General features: G+C 42.3%; 2 protein-coding genes and 1 long non-coding RNA gene across 7 annotated transcripts in view; 1 reads left to right on the top strand and 2 right to left on the bottom strand.

Moving 5' to 3' along the window:
* The window catches only part of LOC132401054 (uncharacterized), a 44,465-nt gene extending 35,015 nt beyond the window's left edge, over positions 1–9,450 (bottom strand). The window contains exon 1 of the long non-coding RNA XR_009514467.1: positions 9,331–9,450. This is a non-coding gene — a long non-coding RNA (uncharacterized LOC132401054). The remainder of the gene's footprint in view (positions 1–9,330) is intronic.
* The window catches only part of si:dkey-16j16.4 (uncharacterized), a 143,779-nt gene that overhangs the window by 50,758 nt on the left and 65,202 nt on the right, over positions 1–27,819 (top strand). For 4 of the 5 annotated variants that reach the window (XM_059982821.1, XM_059982823.1, XM_059982819.1 and 1 more), the window contains one exon: positions 9,791–9,868. In XM_059982821.1, coding sequence (XP_059838804.1) covers positions 9,800–9,868 — 69 coding nt within the window. In that variant the 5' untranslated portion in view covers positions 9,791–9,799. Of the gene's footprint in view, positions 1–9,420; positions 9,869–27,819 lie in introns of those variants that run through there. The other variant, XM_059982820.1, reaches the window with a different exon arrangement.
* Positions 14,797–15,347, bottom strand: LOC132400342 (ubiquitin-ribosomal protein eS31 fusion protein-like). The gene has a single exon (XM_059981295.1). It carries the CDS (start codon positions 15,330–15,332, stop codon positions 14,874–14,876), a length of 459 nt encoding a protein of 152 aa, XP_059837278.1. The 5' UTR covers positions 15,333–15,347; the 3' UTR covers positions 14,797–14,873.

Below are 27,819 nucleotides of genomic sequence, written 5' to 3'. Positions count from 1 at the left end.
ATCTCCCTTTTATTTTTTATATACTTGAAAAAGCTTTTTCTATTCACCTTTATATTGATTGTTAGCTTGCTTTCATATTCTATTTTTTTCCTCTTAATGCACCTTTTAGTTGCTTCCTGTAGGTTCTTAAAAGCTTCCCAATCCTCTATCTTTGCTAATTTTTGCTTTGCTGTATCCCCTCTCTTATGCTTTTACATTAACTTTGACTTCACTTGTCAGCCACATTTGTACTATTTTGCCATTTGAGTATTTTTTTATTGGAATACATCTATTCTGTATCTTACTCTTTTTTTTTCCAGAAACATGAGCCATTGCTGCTCTGCTGTCATCCATGCCAGCATCTCCTTCCAATTTACTTTGGCCAACTCCTCTCTCATAAAACTGTAATTTCCTTTACTCCACTGAAATACTGCTACATCAACTTTACTTTCGCCTTATCAAATTTCAAGTTGAACACAATCATATTGTGATCACTGCCTCCTAAGGGTTCCTTTATCTTAAGCTCCCTAATTGTATCTGCTTCATTGCATAACACTCAATACAGTATAGTTGATACCCTAGTAGGCTCAACAACAAACTGCTCTAAAAAAACCATCTCAACAAATTCACTCTCTTGAGATCCATTACCAATCTGATTTTCCCAATTTACCTGCATGTTAGAATCTCCCATGAATATCATAATATTGCCCTTTTGACACCCCTTTTCTATTTCCCATTGTAACCTGTGGACCAGATCCCAGCTACTGTTTGGAGGCCTATATATAATTGTCATCAGGGTCCTTTTACTCTTGCATTTTCTTAACTCAACCCACAAGGATCCAACATCCTCTGATCCCATGTCACATCTTTCTAATGATTTGATGCGATTCTTTACCAGCAGAGCCACACCACCTACTCTGCCGACCTTCCTATCCCTTCAATACAATGCGTAACCTTGGACATTCATCCTTCAGCTACGATTCAGTGATGGCCATAACATCAAACCTGACAATCTGTAAAAGTGCAATGAGATCATCCACCTTATTTCTTATATTCAGTGCATTGAGTTAGCGTGCTGTATTTGCTAATTGTTTTGATTTTCCATCCCTACTGCACTGATGCTCACCCTGCTGGCTGCAATTTTGTCCTGTCATCTGCCTGCCCTTCCTGACAGTCTAACTGTATGCTATCTTTGCTTTTTTACCATCCGTCCTATCCCAAGTCCTTCACTGTGGTTCCCATCTCTCTGCAAATTAGTTTAAGCCTTCCCCAACAACTCTAACAGATCATTTCATTATATCATTATATTGAAGTAGTACAAGGGAAAAACAACAATAAGATGCAGAATTAAGTGTTACAGTTACAAAGAAACTGAAGTGCAAGCACACAATACTGTGCAAGGACCATGATAAGTTGGACTGGGAGGTCAAGAGACCATCTTATTTTACAAGGCGACTTCAATAATCTTATAACAGCAGGATGGAGGCTATCTGTTAGCCTGCTGCTGTGTTCTTTCAGGCTTTTGAAACTTCTGCTGGATGGAGTGGGAGATGGGTGGATGGGACTTTGATGATGTTGGCTGCTTTTCTGAGGGAGAAGTGTCGACAAAATGCAGTGATGGGAGGCTATCACCGTAATATGCTCCCTGCAGATTTTTGCAGTCTTAATTGCCATACCATGGCTGCAAACATTTTGGGACCAGATGAAAGGTCTTGAACTAAAATATCAAATGAGTATTTCTCTCCATTGATGCTGCCTGACCAACTGACTTTCTCCAGCTTTTTTGTGTGTTGCTCCACATTCCAACACTCATAGCCTTTTCTATCAATTTTGCTTATAAAGTTCAGGATCTCATTTGAATTTTGTTTCGATGTCTTCTCACCTCATTCCCACTATCTGTAAAGTGATGTATGCATTCTCTTTAGGTTGCGTTCCTCCTGTTTCCCTTTAAAATGTTGCCTTTAAAACCAGAGTAACAAACAGCCTTCTGGAGAAATTCAGCTTGTGAAACAAAATCTGTGGGAGGAAAGAAATTTTTGCTGTTTGGAGTGGCAACCCTGCATCAGGTTGTAAAGTGGAGAAAGGAAATGACCAGTGTGAAGAGGAGCGGGGAGAGGTGAGATAGTAATTTGAGGTGATTTGTAGACTGAGGAGGGGTAAAGAATGATGGGAGGGGAGGAGTATCTCTAGCATCTAATCCCTTTAAGTCCCTACTCACTTCCCCTCATCTGAGCTGAGCATTCTGTTCCTTTGTGACTCCCAAATCATAAAGACAGAAACCGTAAGTACCACTCAATAAGATCTTGGCCTCAATACCTGTTCACTACTCCTTCCCCATAAGAGCTTAAGACATAGGAGCAGCATTAAACCATTCAGCCCATCCAGTCTGCTCTGCTATTTCATCATGGCTTATCCATTTTCCTCTCAACCCCATTCTCCTGCCTTCTCCCCGTAACCTCTCATGCCCTGACTAATCAAGAGCCTATCAATCTCTGCCTTAAATACACTCAATGGACTGGCTTCCACGGTTGCCTGTGACAACAAATTCCACAGGTTGACCACCCTCTGGCTAAAGAAATTCCTCCTCATCTCCATACCAAATGGACATCCCTCTATCCTGAGGCTGTGCCCTTTGGTCCTATACTCCCCCACTATGGGAAACATCCTTGTCACATCCACTTTATCTAGGCCTTCCAATATTCGAAAGACTTCAATGAGGTCCCCCCCCCCCATTCTTTTAAATTCCATCATGTAGAGGACCAGAACTATCAATCACTCCTCATATGAATTGCCTTTCATTCCCAGCTTCATTCTCATGAACCTCCTCTGAATCCTCTCCGATGTCAGCACATCCTTTTGTAAATAAAGGGCCCAAAACTGCTCAGAATACTCTAAGTGAGGTCTCACCAGTACTTACAAAGCCTTAGCACTACATCCTTGCTTTTATATTCTAGTCCTTTTGAAATTAGTGCGAACATTGTATTTGATCTTCCTCACCAGAGATTCAACCTGCAAATTAACCTTTAGGGAACCCTGCACAATGACTTGCAAGTCCCTTTTCATCTTGTGTTTTTGCATTTTCTCCCCTTTTAGAAAATAGTCTACACTTATATTCCTTCTACCAAAGTGCATGACCATACACTTCCTGACACTGTATTCCACGTGCCACTTCTTTGCTCTTTCTCCTAATCTGTGTAGGTCCTTCTGCAGCCTCCCTGCTTTCTCAACACTGTCTCCCCTTCCACCAATCTTGGTATCATCAACAAAATGAGCCACAGAGCCATCACTTCTGTCATCCAAATTATTGATGTATAATGTAAAAAGAAGCGGTACCAACACCAACCTCTGCAGAACACCACTAGTCACCGGCAGCCAATCAGAAAAGTCCCCCTTCATTCCCACTCTTTGCATCCTGCCAATCAGCTAATGCTCTATACATGCTAGTATCTTTCCTGTAATACCATGGGCTCTTATCTTGTTCAGCAGCCTCATGCGCGGCACCGCGTCAAAATGCCTTCTGAAAATCTAAGTAAACAACATCTACTGAATCTCTTTTGTCAATCCTGCTTGCTACTTTTTTGAAGAATTCCAACAAATTTGTCAGGCAAGATTTTCCCTTGAGGGAACCATGCTGACTTTGGCCTATTTTATCATGTGCCTCCAAGTACCTGGTAACGTCAACCTTAACAAATGACTATAACAACTTCCCAACCACTGAGTTCAGGAAAAACTGGCCTATAATTTCTTTTCTTCTGCTTCCCTCTCTTCTTGAAGAGTGGAATGACATTTGCAATTTCCCATTGTTTGAAAGATTATTACTAATGCCTCCACAATCTCTTCAGCTACCTGTTTCAGAACCCTAGGCTGCAGACCGTCTGGTTCAGGTGACGTATCTGCATTCAGACTTTTCAGCTTCCCAAGCACCTTCTCCTCGGTAATAGCAAATGCACCACAGACTTCCAGCACACTGCTTATGTCTTCCATAGAGAAGACTGATGCAAAATATTTATTCAGCTCATCCACTATTTCCTTATCTTCCATTACTACCTCTTCAGTGTCATTTCCCAGCAGTCCAATATCTACTCTCACCTCTCTTTAACTCTTATTATGCCTATAAACAGTTTTGGTATCCTCTTTGATATTATTAGCTGGCTTACCTTTGTATTTCATCTTCCCCCCACCCCCCCCCCCCAACCCCATGGCTTTTTTGGTTGCCTCATGTGGTTTTTTAAAATGTTCCTAATCCTCTAACTTCCCACTAAATTTTGCTGTACTATTTGCCCTCTCTTTGTCTTTTGTTTTGGCTTTGGCTTCCCTTGTCAAGCCACAGCTGTATCATCCTGCCTTTGGAAATCTTCTTTGGGATGTGCCATTCCTGTGTCTTCAGAATTGCTCCCAGAAACTCCAGCCATTGTTGCTCTGCTGTCATCCCTGCTAGTGTCCCCTTCCAATCAACTTTGGCCAGCTCCTCTCTCATGCCTCTGTAACTCCTATCCTCCACTGTAATACTGAGTTTCTCTTCTAGTTTACAATGGCACTGGTGAAGCACAGTGACAACTTGCTGGTAGTAAACCAAATAAACAAAACATTAATCACACTTTTTTTTTCTCAGCATACGATCTATAGTCTGTAACTTCTCTTTCTGAGGTGAGCTTTTGAACAGCCTGCACCACTGTGCAATCTTGTGTTGTGAACTGAAGTCTTAAAGGTGCAGGACAGTTGTGGCATAGTGTGAAGGGGCTGATTCAAGGCAGCAGGACCTGGGCTCGAGAGCGGCAATGAGCCTATGTTGGCCATTGCTAGAGCAGACTTGGAGGTGATTGAATGCAGCAGAACCAAGGTGAGGCAGGGTTGAGACTGCAGGGCACTGGCCCAGGCCTAAGGTTTAATCGATTTAAACGCTGGTCTGAAATGGAAAAGTTGGGTACAGGCTGAATTAATGGGCCCGAGAGTACACTGAAGCAGCAGAGCCCAGGTCCAAGAGTGAGGTATGGCCCAACATTTCGTCAATTTTAGCACCAGTTCTAATTGAAAAGGTCAGGGTTTTGGGGTTGGAGGAGAGGGAAGGGCAGTTCAGCTTGCTGCTCTGTGAAGTTTACTTGTCTCTGCACTGAATTGAGGCTGTGGCCTACAACTAATGGGCTCCTGAATTGGCTGCAGCGGTGACTGGCTTTCTGGCTGTGAACTCCTTTAATGAACTTCAGTTCCAAATGTTACTTTCCTACTTCTATTCTTTGCATGATTTCTGCACATTGAGTGTTTTCAATTGGGTTTTCGATGGGTTCGATTGGGTTTCATTGTTTTGTGCCTGCCTTTAAGGAGACAAATCTCAAGGTTGCATATAGTACCCATACTTTGATAATAAATGTACTTTGAACTTTGATAAATCAGTCTTTAGCTTCTCTCTCTCAAATTACAGGGTAAATTCTATCATATTATGATCACTGCCTCCTGAGGTTTCCTTTATCTTAAGCTCCCTAATTCAATCCAAATCATTACACAACACCCAATTCAGAATAGCTGATCTCCTAGTAGGCTAATCCACAAAGCCATTTCGTAGGCCTTCTACAAATTTTCTTTCTTGGAATTCAAAATCAGCACCAACCTGATTTTTCCCAGTCTACCTGCATAATGAAATTTCCCACAACTATCTGCTATTAGGGAATGAGGCAGGGCAGGTGACAGAAGTTTATGTAGGGGAATACATTGCATTTAGTGATGATCATACCATTAGTTTCAAAATAAATAAGTAAAAGGATAGGTCTGGTCCATGGGTTGGGATTCTAAATTGGAGAAAGGCCAATTTTAAGCAACACACACAAAATGCTGGTGGAACGCAGCAGACCAGGCAGCATCTAAAGGAAGAAGCACAGTTGACGTTTTGGGCCGAGACCCTTCGTCAGGACTAACTGAAAGAAGAGATAGTAAAAGATTCGAAAGTGGGAGGGGGAGGGGGTAATCCGAAAAGGATAGCCAATTTTGATGGTTTACTGGCAACTTGGTACGTGAGAGGCCTTCAAAAGTGAAATTTTGAGAGTACAGATTTTCTATATTCTTGTCAGTTAACAGGTTTGGTTTTCAAGAAACATTGAGGTGTTCCTTCAGAGAAAAAAAGACATGCATTGCAGATGTAGGCAGGTTGGAACAAATGAAATATTTGAGGAGTATAAGATGCAATAAAATACTTAAGAAAGAAACCAAGAGGGCTAAAAGAAGGCATGTGGTTGCCTTAGTGAAGAAGGTGAAGGTGAATCCTAAGAGAGTCCACAGATGTGTTAAGAGCAAAAGGATTGCAAGGGACAAAATTCGTCCTCTGGAAGATCAGAATGGTGATCCATGCGTGGAGCCAAAAGAGATGGAGGAAATCTTAAATAATTATTTTGCATCTGTATTTACTCAGGAGATGGACACAGTGTCTACAGAAGTGAGGCAAAGCAGCATCTTCATGGATCCTGTACAGATCACAGGGGAGGAGGTTTCTGCTGTCTTGAGGCAAATTGGGGTGGATAAATCCTGAAGGCCTGATGAGAAGATCCCTTGGACCCTGTGGGAGGCGTGCAGAAATTGCAGGTGCCCTAGCAGAGATATTTAAATCATGCTTAGCGACTGGTGAGGTACCAGAGGATTGGAGGATAGCTAATCTTGTTCTGCCAGTGAGCCTGATATTAGTGGTGGGAAAGTTATTGGAAGGTATTCTAGGGGACTGGATATAGGAGTTTTTAAATAGACATGGACTGATTGGGGTTAGTCTGCATGGCCTCGTGCGGGGTAGGTCATGTCTAACCAACCTTGTAGAGTCTTTCAAGGAAGTTAGTAGGAACGTTGATGACAATAAGGAGGTGGATGTTGTCTACATGGACTTCAGCAAGGCATTTGGCAAGGTCCTGCACGAGAGGTTGGTCAAGAAGGTTCAGTCACTTGGCTTTCAAGATTTGTAAACTGTATTAGACATTGGCTTTGTGGGAGAAGCCAGAGAGTGGTAGAAAATGATTGCCTCTCGACTGGAGGCCTGTGACTACTGGAGTGTCACAGGGATTGGTTCTGGATCTACATCAATGATCTGGATGATAATGTGGTTAACTGAATCAACAAATTTGGAAATAACACCAAGATTGGGGGTGTAGTGGATAGCGAGGAAGACTATCAAAGCTTGCACTGGGATCTGGACCAGCTGGAAAAATGGGCTTCAAATGGTAGATTGAATTTAATGCAGGCAAATGCCAGGTGTTGCACTTCGGTAGGACCAAACAACGTAGGATCAAACACAGTGAATGGTAGGGCACTGAGGAGTGTGGTAAAACAAAGAGATCTGGCAATACAGGCCCATAATTAATTGAAAGTGGCATCACAGGTTGACAATGTTGTAAAGAAAACTTTTGGCACATTGGCCTTCATAATTCAAAGTATTAAGTACAGTAAATGGAATGTTATGTTGAAGTTGTATAAGATATTGTTCAGGCCTAATTTGGAGTATTATGTACAGTTCTGGTCAGCTACCCACAAGAAAGATGTAAATAAGGTTGAAAGAATATAGAGAAAATTTACAAAGCTTTTTGCCAGGACAGGCGGACCTGAGTTATGAGGAAAGATTGAATAGGTTAGTACTTTATTCCTTGGAATGTAGAAGATTGAAGGGAGCTTAGACAGAGGTTTACAAAATTATGAGGGGTATAGATAGGATAAATGCAAGCTGGCTTTCTTTCCACTGAGGTTTGGTGAAAGTGCAACTACAGGTTACAGGTTAAAGGTGAAAGGTGAAATGTTTAAGGCGAACACGAGGAGGATCTTATTCACTCAGAGGGTGGTGAGGGTGAGGAATGAGCTGCCAGCGCAAGTGGTGATATGGGGTCAATTTCAAAGTTTAAGAGAAATTTGGATAGGTAGATGGATGGGAGGGGTATGGAGGGCTATGGTCCCAGTTCAGGTTGTTGGGACCAGGCAGAATAATGATTTGACCCAGAGTAGATGGGCTGAAGGGCCTGTTTCTGTGTTGTACTGTTCTATGACTCTATGACTGTAAATGCAGAAAGTTTGGTATGGATATGGTGGGCTGAAGTGCCAATTTCTATGTCTCTATGGGAGATTTGACCTAAACAAGCTTATCTTCCCTTCTACATGGCTCTATAACACATATTTGTACTCATGTTTTATATATATACATATATAAATATCTTATGCATGTCTGACATACAAATGCATGCAAATATATGCTAGGAATTACTAGTACCATTGTCTATTTGTCCCCATTTAAAGTCTCATTTTTTCTACTTATGATGAAGGGTCATTGATCTAAAACATTGTCTCTGTTCCTCGCTCTTCAGATGCTGCCTGACCTGCTGAGTATCTCCAGCATTCTACTGCCCACCCTTTTACCACAGCCCTGCAGATGTTACCAATTCTTCTCCTGAATGCCACTTTTGAAAGAAGCTTTAAAATTCAGCAGAGCTTATTCCCCACGGGTGACCATATCTGTTGCCCATTGATCCGTGCATTGGAACCTCGTTCTGAGTGGGTAGTGAGCCAAGTACACTGATAACACTTAAGAAGGATCTAGGTGAGCAGTTCAGTTAAAGGCTAAGGACCATATGCTTGTAAATGGGATCAGTACTTGACAGTCATGGCACAACCCCTCAGTCCAATTGGTTTGTCAACCAAAATAACTATCTAAGCTTGTCCCATTTGCCTATGTATCCCTCAAAATCCTTCTTATCCATCTACCTGTGCAAATGTCTTTGAAGCGTTGATATCGTATCCGCCTCAACCACTTCCTCAGGTAGCTCACTCCATATACTCACCATCCTCTGGGTAAAAATCTGGATCCCTATTAAATCTCTCCCCTCAGCATAAACTCGTGCCATCTAGTACTAGATTCCCCAATCGAGAGAGAGAGAGAGAGAGAGAGAGAGAGAGAGAGAGAGAGAGGAAATAAAGATTGTTTAGCTTGAACCTCTCTGATGATTTTATGCATTTCTTTCCGATCACCCCTCATTCTTCCAAGCTCCGATGAAAATGTCCCTTTTTTTTCAACCTCTCTCCATATTCCAGTCCCTGGAGTCCCAGTAATCTACTCTCCATTCTTTCTAGCTGAATTGCATCTTTGCTATACCAGTCACCCTATCTGTGCACCTCATGATGTTAAAACCCTTTGTAAGGTCAGCAGGTTGGGGAGGAGGAACTATTTCTCTGCTGTTTGACTCCAGGGCACATCCCCGCCCCAAGCCGACACTTGTAACTCGTCATTAGCCCCAGATCTCGCTCTAACCAACAGGGGGTGTGAAAAGAACAAGATCTCGGGTAAATAGAGTACTGATCGTAGATTTAACTCCGCCCCGAGTGGGAAATCAGCCTTACCTCTTTTATTTCTCGACCAATTGCAGGCGGCCGGGGCAGGGCAGGAGCTGGCTTCCCTTTCCCGATCCCGTTAAGTTACAGGGCAGCGCCCGTGAGCGAGGTTGTCGGTGGAGGAGAGGGACGAAGAGACAGGGTCCACGGCATACCACCCCTCCTTCTCTAGACACTCCCCCACGAAATCTGCAGCCGCTCGCCTGGGGAGGGGAGGAGAGTTTGCTGACCCCGGGTTCGATTCCACCCCCTCCCTGCGCCAGAACCAGTCGTGAACCCGATTCGCCCCCCCTCCCTTCCCCAAAGGCACTGTTTGGTTAATCAAGAATCGTGGCAGCAGAGGAAGCTGAAAGTGAATGAAGTCAACAAGTTCTTGCATCTCTTGCCTTGGCGCATAGTCTCGCTGCAACTCTTTCAGTTTAATATATCCATTTATTTCCTTCCGAAAACTATACAGATTTTTTTTTAGATACACGTAATGTTGAAGATCTTAACCAAAAAGATGAGAGCCCAAACGCTGAACGAGATCCAACCTTTTCACGTTAAGGTACGGAAGTTTCCTTGTTCCTTTGCCGCACGGTGCGTAGATATTTCTGTCAAATTGTGAATGAGCCGTATGACGGGGCAAGTTTCATTGCACACCGCCCTCTCTCAATGCTTTTACTTTCCATTCTGTGACTATTTGTTCCTGCTTTTTACTTACCTGTTACTCTTCAGAAACTCTTGTTTCTGCTTTTTACTTAACTTGCTTCAGAGTTAACCAGTAACAGATAAGGTGTATCTATTTTAAATCAGAAAAAGCAAATCATGAACGTGGTTCCCAATGAATCATATTTGTGTAGTACCTCTCTGGGATGTTTTGAAATGCCCTAAGTTTGGTGATAGGTTATGGATGACTCAGGGTTTGTACTGGCTGGAGTAGGAACAGGATGGGTGGAATGGGATTCTCATTGAAACTTACTGGATACTGAATGACCTGGAGTGGGGTTTTCCTTTAGGAGGAGTGCCTAGGATCTGAGGGCCCAGCTCAGAATAAAAAGCATGGCCCTTTAGAGCCAGCACCATTTTGCCAAAGTCAGCTTTAAAGGGTCTTGTGGCAGTGCCTTTGATCCCAAGGCATTGCACCAACAGGCTACATTACTGCCCCAGTGAGGGACCTGGGGATGAGAACACCATTTCTGCTGTGGTACCCGATAACTGTTGGGCCCACCACTGCCTGACCCAGTCTATTGTCTCTATTGAACTGAGCTCTAAGTAGTACCATAGGAACTATGGCAGCAATGCCTTTGCTGGGTATCTTGAAGGGATTCACAATGTTACCCATTCTGTGGTCAAAAATCCTGGGAGGTGTCTACCCCACAGAGCTGTGGGGCAGAGTTGTTGAATAGCTTCAGGCTGGAGACTGAAAGATTTTAACCATAGGGAGCATGGCAAATAAATCAAAATTGTCTTTTTCAACATATGCATGAGAACTTGTATGTACAGGTGCAATGAAAAACTTGCAGCAACATCACAGGCACATAGCATCAGATAAGCAGTATTCAGAAGAAAAGACAAACTAAACAATTTACGCACAATTTTTACAAGAAGGAACTCAATTACAGGAACATAACTAGACCAAAAAATGGTCAAATTTTGTGCAGAGTTGCAAATCTGGATTATGATTCAAGAACTGAAGGAAACTGGCAGTTGTTCAAGCTGGTGGTGTGGGACTTTGGGCTTCTGTACCTCCTGCCTGTTGGTAGCTGCGAGAAGCTGGCATTGCTTAGATGGTGGGCATCTTTGGCGAATGTTGCCTTCTTGAAGCTGTTGGGAGAGAATGTGCCGCTGATGTATTGGGCTCAATCCACTAATCTCTGCCACTTCTTATGTTCCTGCGCATTGGAATTACCACAGCAGACCATGATGCAGCCAGTCGGGATACTTCCAATGACACATCTTAAAAAATTTAATGGGGTGTTTGGTGAGAAGCTGAATGTCCTGAATCTCCAAGAAAGTAAAGATGCTGGCACACCTTCCTTGTGATTGCATCCATTTTGGGCCCAGGAGAGATCATCCAATTTGTTAACACCCTGGAATGTAATGCTGCAGAGTGTGAGGTAATCCCTGGCTCTACCAGAAAACACCAGGTCTGGTTCGGTGAGAATAAATAACAGATCCAGCAGCACAGGCATATTGAGTATATCTCAAGAAGGAGGGAAAAAAAGTCTTAAGATGTCTGAAGACCAAAGTCCAACTAGAAATATAGGTGACCTAAAGTTTAGGTGGTGTGTGAGAGAATACTGGAGATTCAGCAACATTCCAGTAACCCTGACGTGGGCTCATTCTTGGTGATGATCCAACATCAAGACCTAAACACCCAAGAGCCTCTCCATTGAGAGCCAAGATCAGAAAGATAGTTAATTGCAACAGGAAAGGACGGAGAATTCCAGAGATTCACCACCATCAGAGAGAATACATTTCTACACGCTGCAGTCTTAATTGACCAGCCCTTTCTCTTGTCACCATGTCCCCTTGTTCAAAATAGTTCCACTTGTGAAAATATCCCAACATCTACCATGTCAAGCCATGTTATGATTTTATATATTTCAATAATGGCACCCTAATTCTTCTAAACTCCAAGGAAATTGGGTCCAAACAGTTTAATCTCTCTTGGCAGGGCAACCCTTTCATCCCAGGAATTATTCTGGCGAATCTCCTTTATATTGCTTCTAATGTTACTCTTTTTTTCAGATAAGCGGAGAAAAACTGTATGTGTTATTACATGTGAGATGTCACAGGCATCCTTTACAATTACAATAAAACTTCCAAACTCCAAACTCTTTGCAGTGAAGGTCAAAAGGCCATTTGGTTTAACAGCTTGTTGGTTCTGCCTACTCGACTTTTGTGATTCTAGCAGGCAGGTCCAACATTAGTACACCTAGCTTTCTCACTTGCATCTCTCTCCATTTAGATAATCCCTTTTTCTCTTTTTTCTCTTGCCAAAGTGAGCAGCCTCATGCTTGATTTTAGTTAATTTTCTATTTTTCTATTATATTCTCTCTTCTGCTGCCATTCCTGTTGAATCTCCTAAGCAGAATTAGCTCTGGTAAGAGGTGTTAAGTGAAGGTTAATAGAGAGATCAGGAGAAGAACCGGATTATCTTCTCTGTAACAAACAATCTGCTCAAGGAATTCAACGGGTCAAGCAGCCTTTGTTGGGTGTCATTATTTTGGGTCAAACCATCAGGAGATTCCATTCTTTGGTGCCTCTGTCTTATTCCCTGGTTGGGTTAATCATAAACCCACTGCAAAAGAACCTGGCCTAAACTTGCCTGTCTCTATCGACCAATGTACGCATCCAAGGGCCACCTGTGACAATTTAGAAAGGATTTGCTGCTTTACCTGTGTTTCCCATTTAGTTATCAGAAACAGATGAAGGGAGTAACATCGAGTCTTGAAAAGGAAACTTGGATTATCCATGATGAAGGAGGAAATTTACTGAAGAGTTGAAAGTTTGTAATTGGGCAGTTTGGTTTTGAAACAACCATCACAACTTTAATCACTACAATTTAGCACCATTTTGCCCTAAAGTGTACTCTTTGGGTTCTAATTGAACTTTCTTATAAAATTGTGTGTAATTTATATTTATCTTGTGAATGCTGATTATCTGATGCTTTGTGCTTGTGATGCTACTGCAAGTGAGTATTTCATTGCACCTGTGCATACATGTATTTGTGCAAATGACAATAGATTTGACTTTGACTTATGATTTTTCCAATGGAAGCAGGAGTAGGACTTGACCCCTCAAGCCTGCTGCACCATTCAGTATGATCAAGGCAATGGCTGTCTTCTGTGCCAATTGTCCATTGTTCTCAATACCCTGATCTTTCAAAAAAATATCTTCTGTTTAAATGAGCTCCCCAGTCATGTTCCAGCCTGCACAATCTTTTGTGGTAGAGAATACCAGAGATTCACTATCTTCTGTGAATGGTTCCTATGTAATTCAGTTTTAAATGACCGTTCCTTACATTGACCTGCAATCTCCCAGTTCCACCCCACCCCTTCCTCATCTATCCATCTTACCTCACTTTGTCTGGACCCACATATCAGCCCCTGTCCTTCATCTCTTTGCACTGATTCTCTCCGCCCGGCACTCAGCTGCGATGCAGGGACTCGGTCTGAATTGTTGACTACCCTGTGCCTCCCAGATTCTACCCTGACCCACTAGGATCTACCAACGGTTTGTTGCACCAGATTCCAGCATCTGCAGACTCTTGTGTCTCTATCTTGTAACCAAGTCCCCTAGTTGCAGTTCTTCCACTCATGGAATTGTCCAGCCTTCTGAGGATTGTCTTAATTTTCAAAATTCTCATCCTTTGTTCTTCTAAACAGAGTATAGGGAGAAGAGATTAGTTTGGTTGGCCATTTGATTACTAATGTAATTGGGCCTGTTCCTGGGCTGTACTGTTCGAAGTCTAATGTAAGTCTAACCTTTTTAAGCAGTTGTGTCAATGGCCTATTGCTATTCATACTGTATTACGTTGCTTAATTATTTCTATAAAGGGACATAATGTCTGGCGTTAATTCTACAATGTTGCAAGTGCTCTACTGAATATGTTCAGTCACCAAGATTTGCATCGCCCAATGTCTCAGATGGAATGATTGAGCTGGCAAGACATCAGATTTTAAGATGCAATGCTTGCGCAGAGATTTAATGAACAGCTATATCATGATTTGAGTTTTGGCTCATTGAACAGCATTGGGTTCGTAATCCTGCAGCATTGTCCTGGTGTTGCCTGGAATTACCTTGCAATCTCCAGGACAGTGTTGTGACCAGGCTGGGGACACAGAGTATAGATACGTACAGCACAGAACCAGCCCCTTTGACCCATCTAGTCCCAGCTGCCCATCAGACTCTCAGTTGCATACATCCTGTTTGACAGTAAAAGACAAGAATGTTGAAAACACTCAGTAGATCAGGTCACACGTGTAGAAAGAGAAACAGAGTCAACGTTTCAGGTTGAAGGCTTTCTGTCAGAACAGTTCTGCAAAAAAATTAGGAGGTTTGAATTGGTCATCTCTTTGGAACTCAGAACCTGGAATTGTACAGCATAGGAACAGGTGCTTTAACATTGTGCTGAACTAATTAAACGAGTAGTTAAATATCTAGCTAAACTAGTCCTTTCTGCCTACACAAGATCCATAGTCCTCCATTCTCAGCATATTCATATTCCTATCCAAGAGCCTCTTAAAAGCCTCTATCATATTTGCCTTCACTACCACCCTGGTAGTGTGATGCACGTACCCACCACTCTTTGTTTAAAAAAAAATTTGCTCCACACATCTCCTTTGCTCTTAACCCTCTCACCTTAAAATGCATGCCCTATAGTATTTGGCATTTTGGTCCTGGGAAAAAGATACAGGTTGTCTGCTCTATCTATGCCTTTTGTAATCTTAAATCAACTTCTATCAGATCTCGCCTGAGTCTCCGTCCTCCAGGGGTAACAACGCAAGTGTGTCCAACCTCTACCTTTTAAAAAAAATTTTCTATCATTATTAAAATGAATACAATTATGCATCTTTAGCCTTGTTACAGCAAAATGTTAAATAGCACTTTCCACAATATTGTCTGTTGAAGTGGCTGGCAATGAACACACCAGCACCACATTCCTCTGATGGGCATTTATGGCATAGATGGTAGATTTTCCCATATTCATCAACCTTGTAGTATTTAAGGACAGTAAGTATGACCTGCTTCCTCTTATTCTGGTTCTTCTTTGGGATGGTGTATGGCCTCTTCTTCCTCTTCTTTGTGCCACCATGCCGCCTGAACACACGGTGTAGAGTTGATTCCTTCTGGATATTATCAAAGAGTACAGCCATCCTCTGTTTGTTCCCCAGTGAGATCAGTTGATCAGGAGGAATACCTTCCTTGTCCTGAATCGTATCATTAACATTTTCAATTGTATCTGAGGGTTCAACCTCAGGGGTTTTCGTTTTCCCCATTAGCGTTTTTACAAAGATCTGCATTTTGAAAGTCAATCCACCACCATCAGTCTCTCCCTAAAGCACATTGACCTCTAATCCAGGCAACATCCCGGTAAACCTCTTCAACACCCTCTCCATTATCTCCACACCCTTCTTATAATGGTGAGGCTTCACTTGGAGTATTGTGAGCAGTTTTGGGTGCCTTATCTAAGAAAGGATGTTCTGATATTGGAGAGGGTTTAATGGAGGTTCACAAAAGTGATTCTGAGATTGAAAGGCTTATCGTATGAGGGGTGTTAATAAGAACAGGAAAAACTTAGAAATAGGAGCAGGTGTAGGCCACCTGGCCTATCGAGCCAGCTCCACCGTTCAATAAGATCATGGCTGATCTGGCCATCGACTCATCTCCACCTACCTGCCTTTTACCCTACTATGCAAAAATTTAACCAACCTTGTCTTAAATGGTGTTTGGGTCTCTACTCATTGGAATTCAGAAGAATGAGGGGGGAATCTCATTGAAGCCTATCGAATGTTAAAAGGCCTTGATAGAGTGGATATGGAGAGGATGTTTCCTATTACGGGGAAGTCTTAAGACCAGAGGACACAGCCTCTGAATAGAGGGATATCCATTTAGAATGGAGATGAGTTATTAACTTCAAACTTTCTGCCTAATCACTCAAGGAGTTGAACTGCATGTGCATGTACAAGAGCTGTATAACTCATCTCCTTCTACCTTAGGACACAAACTTACCAATCACCCATGCTGTGGACATTTTCTGGAGGTCCAAAATCTGTATGCTCCACGACCGCTGGACTAAGTGTGTAAATGTAGGAGGGGACTATGTTGAAAAATAAATGTGCTAGGTTTTCTGAAATTGACTCCTACTTTAGTCCACGAACTTATCAATCACCCCTCGTATATTTCAGATTTCAACATCTATCGTCTGGTGACTCCACAACTTTATACGCCTCTGTTAGGTCACCCCTCACCTTCCTCTGCTCCAAGGAAAGCATCCCTAGCCTACAAAGTCTCTCTTCATTATGAAACTGTCCATCCTAAGCCACATCCTGGTGAATCTCCTCTGCATCCTCTCCAGCACATATAATGCCGGTGACCAGAATTGTACACAGCTGTGGCTTAACCAATATTGTATAAGATTGCTATGTGATGTTCCCTCTCTTATCATCTTTGCCATGGCTGATGAGAGTGAGCGTCCCAGATTTCTTATCCACCTCTGCTACCTTTTTCAGGGACCTGTGGATGAACCCTTGATTTGACCTTGCAAAATGCATTTCTTCACAGTTGCCTCCTCCTGTGTCATAATAAAGGTAATTTCCCCCCCCCCCCCCACCCCCGAGTCTCCACAGATTAGGTTCCAGCTAAACTGACAGGATTGTTAATTGAAGAACGATCCAGCAAGCCCCCTCAAGCCTCATTCACCCATCACTTTTGTGTTTGCTGACCTACATTGACTCCTAATTGAGCACTGTCTTTATTTAAAAATGTTTGTTTTAGTTTTGAAATCCTCCCTATTTCTGTAATCTCTCCCAGCTCTGTAATGCTTTAAGAAATCTGGGCTGCTTTTTCTTCTCGCTTGATTATCTTCAAAGTTAATCTCCCCAGCATTAACAAATATGCTTTAAACTGCCACGACTATAGTCTCTGGAATTCCCTCCTTAAATCCCTCTGCCTCCCGTTCCTCCTTTTTTTTTCAAGGCTAAATTTGCCTGTGATGGTACGTTAATGATCTGCCCTAACTTGCTGAAATGACTCCGCGGAACTCTGTGCTGTTATTTTCCATCTTGAGGGCACCATGTAAATATAAAATGTTTTTGCTTCTCTCTCCTCACAAAAAAGCAACCAAAAACATAGATCTTGCTACACATTAGGAGGAACAGTGACCAGATGTTATTTTCCACTCTCCCATCCTCAACTCTTCCCCCCCCCCCCCCCCCCCCACCAGCCCTGTGATTCCAAACTATAATTTTGCACAGGGATTAGCTCTTGCACATAGTAGCTGTCTGTAGTAACATGACATATTATTTTATTATTTATAGTCATAGAACAGCTTGGAAGAGCTTAAGTGAGTGTGAAGTATTATATTTCTGTTGGATTTATCCTGGATGATGCTAATGTTACAATGCTGGATCAATGGACAGTGGATTAGTGTCTATCATCCTGAGAATGGTACTTCATAATAATGTGTGCAGCAGCAATACATTGCATAAACCAGCACAATCTTCCTCTTAACTACTGTGGCTGCCAGAACATGGAATATAGAACCTAGAGCAATGGAGCACACAACTGTGACCTTCAGACCACTATGTCTGTGCCGACTTTGATGTGAATCCAAAGTGATCTCTTTCGTCTGCTCGTGATCCAGATCCCACCATTCCTTGCATATTCCTCTGTCTTTCTAAAATTGTATCTGTTTCCACTGCTACCTCTGACATTGTGTTCCAGGCGCCTGCAGGTATTTTTTAAAAGAACTTGTCCGGATGGACCTAGATAATGAGAATGGCTGAAGTGTTTTTCCCGGGGTAGGCAAGTCTATAACTAGAAATTGTAACTTTAAGGCGAGAGGGGAAAGATTAAAGTGAACTTGGGAACATGTTCTTCACACAATGTGTATATGGAGTGAGCTGCTAGAGGCAAGTATCATTAGGGCATTTGGGCATGTGTATGGATAAGAAAAGTTTCAAAGGAGTTGGGTCAAAAGGCTAGTTCAGAAAGGAAGCTTGGTCTGTGTGGTCAAGTTGGGCAGACCGCCCTATTTCTGTGCTGTACAGCTCTGTGAATCTATGAATGGCTTCTCTGTCATTTATGGTGACTAAGTCAGTACTGTGTGGTTGAACTAGTGTCAATTGTCATTTTGCACATAGGCAGAGAGTTGGATTGGAGCAAGATTTATCTCTGTTGCCTAGATCACCTCACCTCCTCTTCCTCACAATATTGGAAGCTACAAATATTCATGTGGAAGTTCACAATGGCTTCTGGGATGTTGTTTTGCAACAACACACAGTAACTTTATTGGGAGGGGATGGGAAATGGATTGAAGGAACACAGTGTTCCTGTTCCATGCATTGTGAGAGTAGATAAATGGATGGTAGCTAAATGCTGGAAATGTCATTAGCCTTACCAGCTGAGTTGTCGGAGCCTAAAGGGGCTCTTCAGCTTACCATGTCCAGGCCTATCGCTTTACCAATCTAGTTTCCAGCAAAGGGAGGTTGGACAGACTGGGGCTGTTATCTCTGAAGCAGCAGAGGCCGAGAGGAGATCTGATAGGGGTTGATAAAATTATGCAGGGCATAGATAGAGATTAGACGGCCAGTATCTTTTTCCCAGGAATGAAATGTTTATTACTAGAGTGCATGTACAGTGGATTCTGGTTAATTGGTCCATCAATTATTCAGAGCTGCCACTTGTACGGGACAGCCCTTAAAATACAAAAACTAATCAATAAACTAGCAGCTGGGATTCCCTTTGTTTATTTTGGACAATATGCTGCTTAATCGGGACAGGAAAGTTTCTAACTAGGATCAGTTGCGTGAATTTGTGACACACTGCACTGTGCTTCAATCGAGCTGTTTTAAAGTAGTGCCAGTTACATGTGTTTGCGCTCAAAACACAGTTATTTTTACCACTGGTACTTGGCAAGAAATAAACAGTAAGACAATTTAGAATTGTTCTGTTCACTGCTGTTTCAAGCATTCAGACTTGAAAATGCCAGAAATGGCAGGAGTGAAAATGAAACTCTAATATATGAATCTATTTCTTTTAGAGCAGTGACCGCCCCCCCCCCCCCCTTAGTACTAGGTATTGATCTGGTGTCTGTGCATGTGCGTTGTTCTCTCCCCCTCTAATACACCAGTTAAAGCCATCTCCTACATGCATGCTTTTATTTAATAGATATGTAGCTGTGCACAGACACAACTGAAACACTTTCACTACTTCAACAAGTACTGTGAAGAATATGAAGCTATTGACAATCAACTTGAATGTTACAATGAAAGTGAAGACTTGGAGGAGGCAGTCATCAAAGGCATTGTATGAAGACAGTCCAATATCTGCACCAGATGTTTGTGCTTATTTTGTTCATTTATAGTCAATCAAAAGAACACGGCAATGTGCTGGTTGTCTGTCATATCCAATAATGACGGTGAAACCTGTGTGGGAGGCACAGGTGAGAGTTGAATGTGCGGTGGGGACCAAAGGTGAATGAGTGGCCCCAGAGTGGACATGACAAGCCCCTTCGCCAGAGGTGATACCTTCCCCGGACACTTCATGTACAGCAGCATACGTTGGATGAATTCCTCTGTCAATAACTTTTAGGGATTAATACATAGTGTTATAGTACTATTGCAGCATTGGTAATGTTCTAGTTTGTTCCAGTATTTCATTTAAATACATAATTTGTTATTCAGTTAAATGGTAACATTTGTCTTTTTTATGCCTTTTTAACTAATTCCATGAAACCTTGGTAAATTGGGGCAGCAGCTTAATTGGACTAAAATGTGTACTGGTCCCAATGTGTCCGAGGTAACCAAAATCTAATGTATTTAAGGTGGGAGGGGGAAAGAACAAAGGAGATGTGTTGGGCAAGATTTTTACACAGAGGGTGTGGGAGACTGGAGTGCACTGCCAGGGATGGTGGAGGAGGCAGATAGCATAGGAGTATTTGAGAGACTCCTACAAATGAATATGCAGAGAAGAGAGGGATATGGTCAATGTACAGTGAAGAGAGAATGGAATAATTAGGTGTTATAAGTTTAATTAGTGGCTGAAGGGGTCTGTTCTGTACTGTTCTATGTTATTACATAATGCTTCTAGTACTTATTATCTTGGTATTTGTAATATTGGCTGGTACCATTATTGGGGGCAATAAAATTACAGATGATGGAAATCTGAAATAAAATCAGAATGCTGAAAACACTCAGCAAGTTGGGCACCATCAATGGAGAGAGAAAAGGGGTTGATGTTTTGGGTCAAAGAGCTTCAATTTGCCACGACTGTTGCCTGATCAACTGAGTTTTACAGCATTTTTGGGCTTTGATCTCATTTTTAAAATGTTTCTTTTTATCCTCCATGCCATCTTCCTCAGTTTTAATTTTTTGAATTTAGTCTGCTTACAACAAAAAGTGGTATGGAATTTGTATGCATTTTCTATGAACTATTTGTAAATGAAGAGAAAACATAGCTAATGGAAGCAAATTATCCCAGCATTCCTAGTGGCAGGAGTTTTTACCTATTAAATGCATAGGGTTTGATAGAGTTCTTGCAGTACTATTTTGGGATACCTTGGCCTCCCTAATAACGTTTGTTTCATTCTGTACAAAAACATGGCATAAAAGTATGTACTGCTTGTTGATTCTGAGGGGTGACGGTCTGACCCTAAGATTAAACCAGATGGAGAATTTGCAGCTGTGTTATTAGTGGTTCTAAAGATGCTGCCGTTCTTGTTGCACAGCCATAGTCATAATGCATGCAGCAAACAATCTGCTGGATGAACTTCAGCAGGCCAAGCTGCCGCTCAACCCACTGAGATTGTCTAGCAGATTGCCTGTTGCTCCGGGTTCCCACATCTGTAGTCTCTTGTGTCTTCATTAATGCATGCAATATTGTGTGAAATTACTCTTAACCCTGATTATTAGACAAGAAAACACTGGACAAACTGGTCCAGCAGTTCAGGGTTCTGGCCAAATGCTACAATGGGTGCTGACGTGATAAGAACTTCAATTCTATTTGTAAGTTCAAGGAATAAAAATATTGCTGGGAAGACAGTGTACTTATTTATTGAGATGCAGTCCTTCTGGCACTTTGAGCCACGCCACCTTGCAACTCCCAATTTAACCCAAACTGAATCATTAGAAAACTTAGTGACTAATTAACCTACTAACTGGTACATCTTTGGACTGTGGGAAGAAACTGGAGCACCTGGAGGAAGCCCACACGGTCACGGGGAGAACGTACAAACTCCTTACTGTCAGCGGTGGGAATTGAACACTGGGTCACTGTAACTGTAAAGAGTGAAGACCGCTATGTTACGGTACCACCCAAACATAGTTGTTTTGTTGATGACTTTGAGGGAAAGGAACCTTCAGACATATTGGTCCTGGCTAATATCCAGACTAGAGTGATTACCACTGCCAGTCTGTGCGAACCACTTTGATATAACAAGGACAGTAAACAGTACCCTTGCAGATCAGACTCGCATTCTGTCAACAAGCTACAACACCAGAACGCAAGACTTCTCAGCTATGTACGACAGTTCACGAGATAGAAATGATTGCCACAGTCACATTAAGTAAGGAATTTAGGGTGAGTTTTTTAGACAAGGAAGACTGCTGTGGAGGTGTACTGAGAAATGCAAAATCAAATTGGAGTTTTGGTTAGTGGTAAAGTAATCCATGAGGAGGATGCAAAGAGTCCCAAGTGAATGGGCTGTCAGAGGATGCGTGGAAATGCGAATTTTCCTCTTTCTTAGAAGAATGAGAGTTTGTTTTTAACTCTCAGAGATTACAGCATATGCTGTACACATTACCAGAAAACTGATATAACGTACAAAGGTGAAATAGAAAGGAAAATTACATGTTGACTGTTATTATTCAGGATATAATAGCAATAAGTTTTTGACACAACATTTGCAAAGCTATTTACAGTTTTGGTTCGTTACCTGAAAATGCTTTGGAGGAAATTAGTAGGGGGATGGGATTTCTCTGTGAGCCTGCATGGACTTGATTGATCAAATGGTCTCATACAGAACTATAGTGTGCATTGAGGATAGACTAAACTGATTCCTGAAATGAGATGCCTCCTCTGTGAGGAGAGTTGGAGTGACTTGTTCCCAAGTTTCGGAAGAATGGGAGGTGATCTCACTGAAGCATAAACAATTTAGAATGTCACAGAGTAGATGCTGAGTGGCTGAGGAGTAGAGAATAAAATCATAGAGTTATACAGCACAGAAACAGGTCCTTCGGCCTTAGTTATACATGCTGACCAACGTACTTTCTTGAGCTTGTCCCATTTGCCTGCATTTGGCCCATTTTCTTCAAGACCTGGGAAATTCAGGGCTGTGAATTTTTTTTCATTGCAATGTGACTATGTTTTTTTTTGGAATTCATTACTCCAGATCAGGGATTCCCAACCTGGAGCCCACAGACTCCTCAGTAGGTCCATGGCATGAAAAGTTTGGGAACCTCTGTTTCAGGTGTTGAGTGATTCAAGACAGATAAAGTGAACTCCAAGAAGAAAGGAACTGAGGTAGAAAATAAGTGATAAACATTGAGCAGAATTGCAGGTTGAAGGAGCCATATGGACTACTAATCCTGCTTTAATGTTCTGATGTTCCTATATTCTTAACTTGCTACTATATGGATTAGTTGAGTTGGAAAAGATTGGCATGTTCATGGAGAGGCTTGGTGTCTGCATGAAGGAGAGAGTATTAGGACTTGGAGGTGGAGTGGATAATGGCAGTTAGGGGAGACTGCCCTGATGTGCTGAACCAAATTCTGTGCAGCTAATTCCACATAAACTATGCCAATCACATAAACTGTTATAAACTAAAAATAAACACACAGAGGATTGGAGACTCTCTGCTGTCTGAAACAGCAACTTAGCTATTCTCTCTGGCATTCCCTGTTTTTATTTCATAGTTACGGCATCTGCAGCATTACTTTGCTTTTCAATCTTGTACTGGCTTATGTTGAATTGATCATGTAGGGTAAATATGTTTTTTTAAAAGAATTCTAAAATCATTTAATAGTGTAATGTGGTATTGCAAGACTAATCCAAAGAAACTGACTTGCTCCCAGAAGTCACTATGATATATATATATATGTATATATTCTCCCCACATTTTTGCCTACTCTTCCCAGATAGCAGCTCTCCCCAATGTCAGCCAATTAATCCAACAACCCACACTTCCTTAGGATACGAGAGGAAAATGGCAAGGCCACTCCACACAGACAGCACCAGAGGTTGGGATTGAACCCAGGCTGCTGGAACTGTTATGCTGTGCCACCCTCAAACGGTGGCATTGTCCTGCAGGAGCTTGCAGTGCAGAATTTGGCTGCTATATTTCCCACATTGCAGCGGTGCCTGCTTTATCAGTGTGTTTTGTTAGCTGTTGGAAAGGGATGTGAAAGAAGCTAAATAAATGCACGTACAGTGGATTCCAGTTAATTGGGATACATTGGGACCAGTACAATTTGGCTCAATTAAGCGGATTCCCAATTAGCCAAAGTTTCATGGAAATAGCTAAAAGGCAGAACAAAGTCAAACTACTGTTTAACTAAGTACTAAATTATGCATTTAAATGAAATACGGAACAGATTAGAACACTACTAATATCATGACAGTATTACAAAACTGTATAGTTCCCAATAGTTTTTGACAGAGGACTTCATCCCTTGTACTTGCTGTGTTCTTTTGATTGACTGAAAATGAACAAAATCAGTGCAGATAATAGACTGGTTTCATTGACTTCCTGTAGAAAGTCAAAATTAAAAACAAAAATCACAGCTTTTTAAATCGGTGTCTGTCATCTCAAAAGGATAACGCAAGCACATGCATCTGATCCCATGTACAAACTCTTTGCCCCATAACGTCTGGCAGCTGTTTTTAGTAGCTCCAAGCCTGAATGCTTGAAAGCACAGTGAGCAAAACAGTTCTCAGTTATCTTGCTGCTTATTTCTTGCCAATTATTGGTGACAAAATCACTGCTTTTTGAACAGAACCCCACGCAGCCGATGCTATTTTAAAAACTCTCTGCTCTAAGCATGATGTAGTATCTAACGGCCACTCAAGTGCACATGATTGACACTAGTTAGAAACAGTTTGGCAACAATCTCCCATCCCAGTGAAACAAAGGGAATCCCAACTATTTTCTCAATTAGTTTCTGTTCTTTAGCATTGTCTCAATTAAGCAACAGCTCTGGTTATCTGATGGCCCGATTAACCAGAATCTATTGCATAAGCTTTTTTGGGAATCCCAGTCTTTTGATATGATAATTAGGTTTTTATCATGCACACCAGAAGAAGTGTTCACCACTGTGTTCTCAGTCTATATGGAAATGTTTTTTCCGTAGATGTAGCTGGTGCTTTAAGAGCTAAGAGCTTTAAGATATTTGTGCAGGTTGTATGTGTATGTTCCTGGGTTTCAACGAGTGGTCACATCCTGTGTTGATGATGATCAGTTTAAGGTCACAGTATTACTTGTTAAAAGCAGGATCTCCTTAAAGTATAAAGTGCTAAGTACATTTATTTATAGACAAAACTAAATCCTGTCAGCCAAATTAACATTAGCAGAAAGTTAAATTTAGACTGGACATTAGGGTGATTTCCTTCACTCATTCAGAGATTTGAACTCTCTAAGTGACTGTACGTTTCAAATAATCTCCGAGATAATCACGATAGGGCTCTGGGCTGCCTCACAGCTCAGTGACCTGGGTTCAGGCCTGACCTCTCCTGCTGCCTTGCATCTTCTCCCTGTAACAATTTGGTCTTGCTCCAAATGCTCTGGTCTCTTTCCACATCCCAAAGATGTATGGGCCTATGGATTAATTGGCCACTGTAAACTAGTGAGTGATGAATGTAGGCGAGTGGTAGAATGTTGGGGAGGGGGTGGAATTTGAAATAGGGGGAATGTGTTACAGAGACAAATGATGGGATGGTGGGATTGCTCTGTGAGCCAGCATGGACACAATGGGCTGAATGTCCTTCTGAGGTATTGTGTATAGTCCTGGTTGCCCCACTATAGGAAGGGTGGTGAGGGTGCAGAGGAGGTTTATCAGGAGGCTGCCTGGTTTGGCGGGCATGTATTATCATGAGAGACTGGACAAACTTGAGTTGTTTTCTTAGGAGAGGTGGAGGCTGAGGGAAGATCTGATAGAAGTTTAAAAAAACTTTGAGAGGCTTAGCTAGAACAGTTAGGGAGTATCTTTTTCCCAGGGTAGAAATATCTAATATCAGAGGGCGTGCATTGAAGGTGAGAGGGGATAGGTTCAAAGAGGGTGTGAGGGTAAGTTTTTTTTACATAGAGAGTGGTGGATGCCAGGAATGTGCTATGTTCTAATATAGATCCCACTGAAAACTGAACATTTTATATAAAGAGGGCTGTGATCAGGAGCAGTTCATTCTCTTTAGGATGAAGGATTTATCCCGTTATATATCTTAAAAAATGAGTGAATGAAGTCAAATATTGGTCCACTGACAGCAGTGTTGCTGAGCAGAGAGATCTTCGGGTCCAAGTTCATAGTTCCTTGAAAGTTGCTACATAGGTCAATAAGGTGGTTAAGCAGGCGATGGAATGCCTGTTTTTATTTGTAGAGGCATTGAGTTCAAAACTGAAGAAGTTATTTTTGTACTTTATAAAACTCTGGTTAGGCCACATCTGGAGTATTGCATCTTGGAAGGATGTTGAGGCTTTGGATAGGGTGTAGAAGTAGTTTACCAGGGTACTGCCTGATTTAGAGGGCATGTGTTATCATGAGAGGCTGGATAAACTTGGGTCATTTTCTCTGGAGAATTGAAGGCTGAGGAGAGATCTGATAGAGGCTTATAAGATTACAAGAGGCACAGACGGAGAGTATCTGTTTCCCAGGGTAGAAATGCCTAATACTGGAGGGCATGCATTGAAGATGAGAGGGAATGTGAGGGGCAAGTTTTTTACTCAGATGGCTGCAATGCGCTACCTGCTTATGGTTATAGAGGCAAACACTTTTAAAGACTTTTCAGAGACTCTTAGATAAGCAAATGAATATGAGGAAGTTGGAGAGATAGGGACATTGTGTAGGTAGGAGGCACTCATTTTTGAGGGCTTCTGTTTTGCTTTTTAGCCAGTTTGGCACAATATTGTGGGCCGAAAGGCCTGCACCTGCGCTGTATTGTTCTGTGTAAGGAAACTCGGAAATACAAGCTCTGAAGCTTTAAGGGACACCTTCTGTGCCTGTGATATACCAAACTGAGACAGCTCCAAACTCTGACAATTCCATCCAGAAAGCTGTGGGACGAGTACCAGCAGGAAGGTGCACTCCAGCTTGACTCGGAAAGGTATTGGCTACACTTCGCTTGCCATTGGACCAAGATTCAGAAACTCCTGAGTTAATGATATTGCAAGAATATCTTCACCCCAAGGATTGCACCTGTTCAAGAAACTGAAGGTTTACCTTGGAAATACCATCTAGGTAGTTAGGCCCAGCTGCCAGACTCGCTGGCAGTGTACACGTCCCAACAATTATATATGTCTTAATGAATAATTTTGAAGTAATTTAGTGATGGAGTCATAGACATTCAGCACGGAAATGGTTTCTTTGGCCCACTCAGCTTGTATCACCCATTTACACCATACTGTGTTTATCCCTGTTTTGGTCTATTCTCCTCACATTATCATCAATACTCGCCAAGATTCTCTCACGCACCTACACAGTGACTACATGTGAGTGGGGGCAGGAGACTAGGAGTACCCAAAGGACATTTATGTGGTCATGGGGAGAACGTGCAAACTTCACACGGACAGCACCTGAGGTCAGGGCTGAACCTGACTTTTGGTTTTGGTTGCTGTACGTCTTCATGTCCCCTCAATTGCCGCTCGCTCCCCACAGATTGCAATGCAGTAGGGACAACTTACCAATCCACATGGCTTTGGGGGTTATTTGTTTCATGGTAAGTGCAGTTACCTGGAGGCAAGTGAGTTCACTGCTGCCAGACCACCCCTAATTTTGTGGAAAGGACAATGCTTGACAACAAGTGTTGCCATCTGCGTCTGGGCTCAAAGTGGGAGAATGGGCACCGTTGTCTGCATCTTGTCTCAATGCAGGAGCACAAAGGCCCCAGTGGTGAAGATTGGCTGCTGGAAATCCTTGTTCCACGTCAGTTCAGTATGGCCCTACCTTGATGCAATAACTCAGACCCACTGGATTAATGCTTGAAGGAAGTGATTGGTCGGTTGGCTGGTGGCCACTAGTTTGGTGAAGAACACTGGGTTGTCAGTGAGTCACTTTCCAAATAGTGGAGGAAGTCGCTGAACAGCAGAGATGGTTGGGACATTATCAGCCAGTGGATGCCTCACTGGGGTTCCTTTAAGAGGGATTTCATTGCTCGTTGAGCCAAGCCCTCTGCTGAGGAAGGGCATTAAAGAGGGTCCATGGGGCTTTAACAGTTCTGTGGCAGTTTGGTTAGAAGGTTTGCAAAAAGATGAAAATGACTTAAAAGATATTTGACATGCTAGCTATACTGTTCATACTGCAGAAGTGATGAATACCATCGAAAAAGTTCAATGCCAAGGCCTTGGCTCAGACACCCTCAGACACCATCTGGCACCCTCCAAACTTAGTGGTGCTAGACCAGCAGATTTTCCAGGCTATTGGATATTACATATTGCCGTATTATTTCACTTTTCTCTCTGGTACACAAAGTGGAGTATAAAGTGAGCATGGGAAATGGGACCCCGGCACCCAGAGAGGGGAAATAGGGCACCCCAGCACCCAGAGTGGGGAAATGGGGCCCCAGCGTCCAGAGTGTGGAAATGGG

Source organism: Hypanus sabinus, chromosome 10 (genome assembly GCF_030144855.1).
Source record: "Hypanus sabinus isolate sHypSab1 chromosome 10, sHypSab1.hap1, whole genome shotgun sequence".
NCBI classification, from domain to species: Eukaryota; Metazoa; Chordata; class Chondrichthyes; order Myliobatiformes; family Dasyatidae; genus Hypanus; species Hypanus sabinus.
This window is presented reverse-complemented; position numbering and strand designations above follow the sequence as displayed.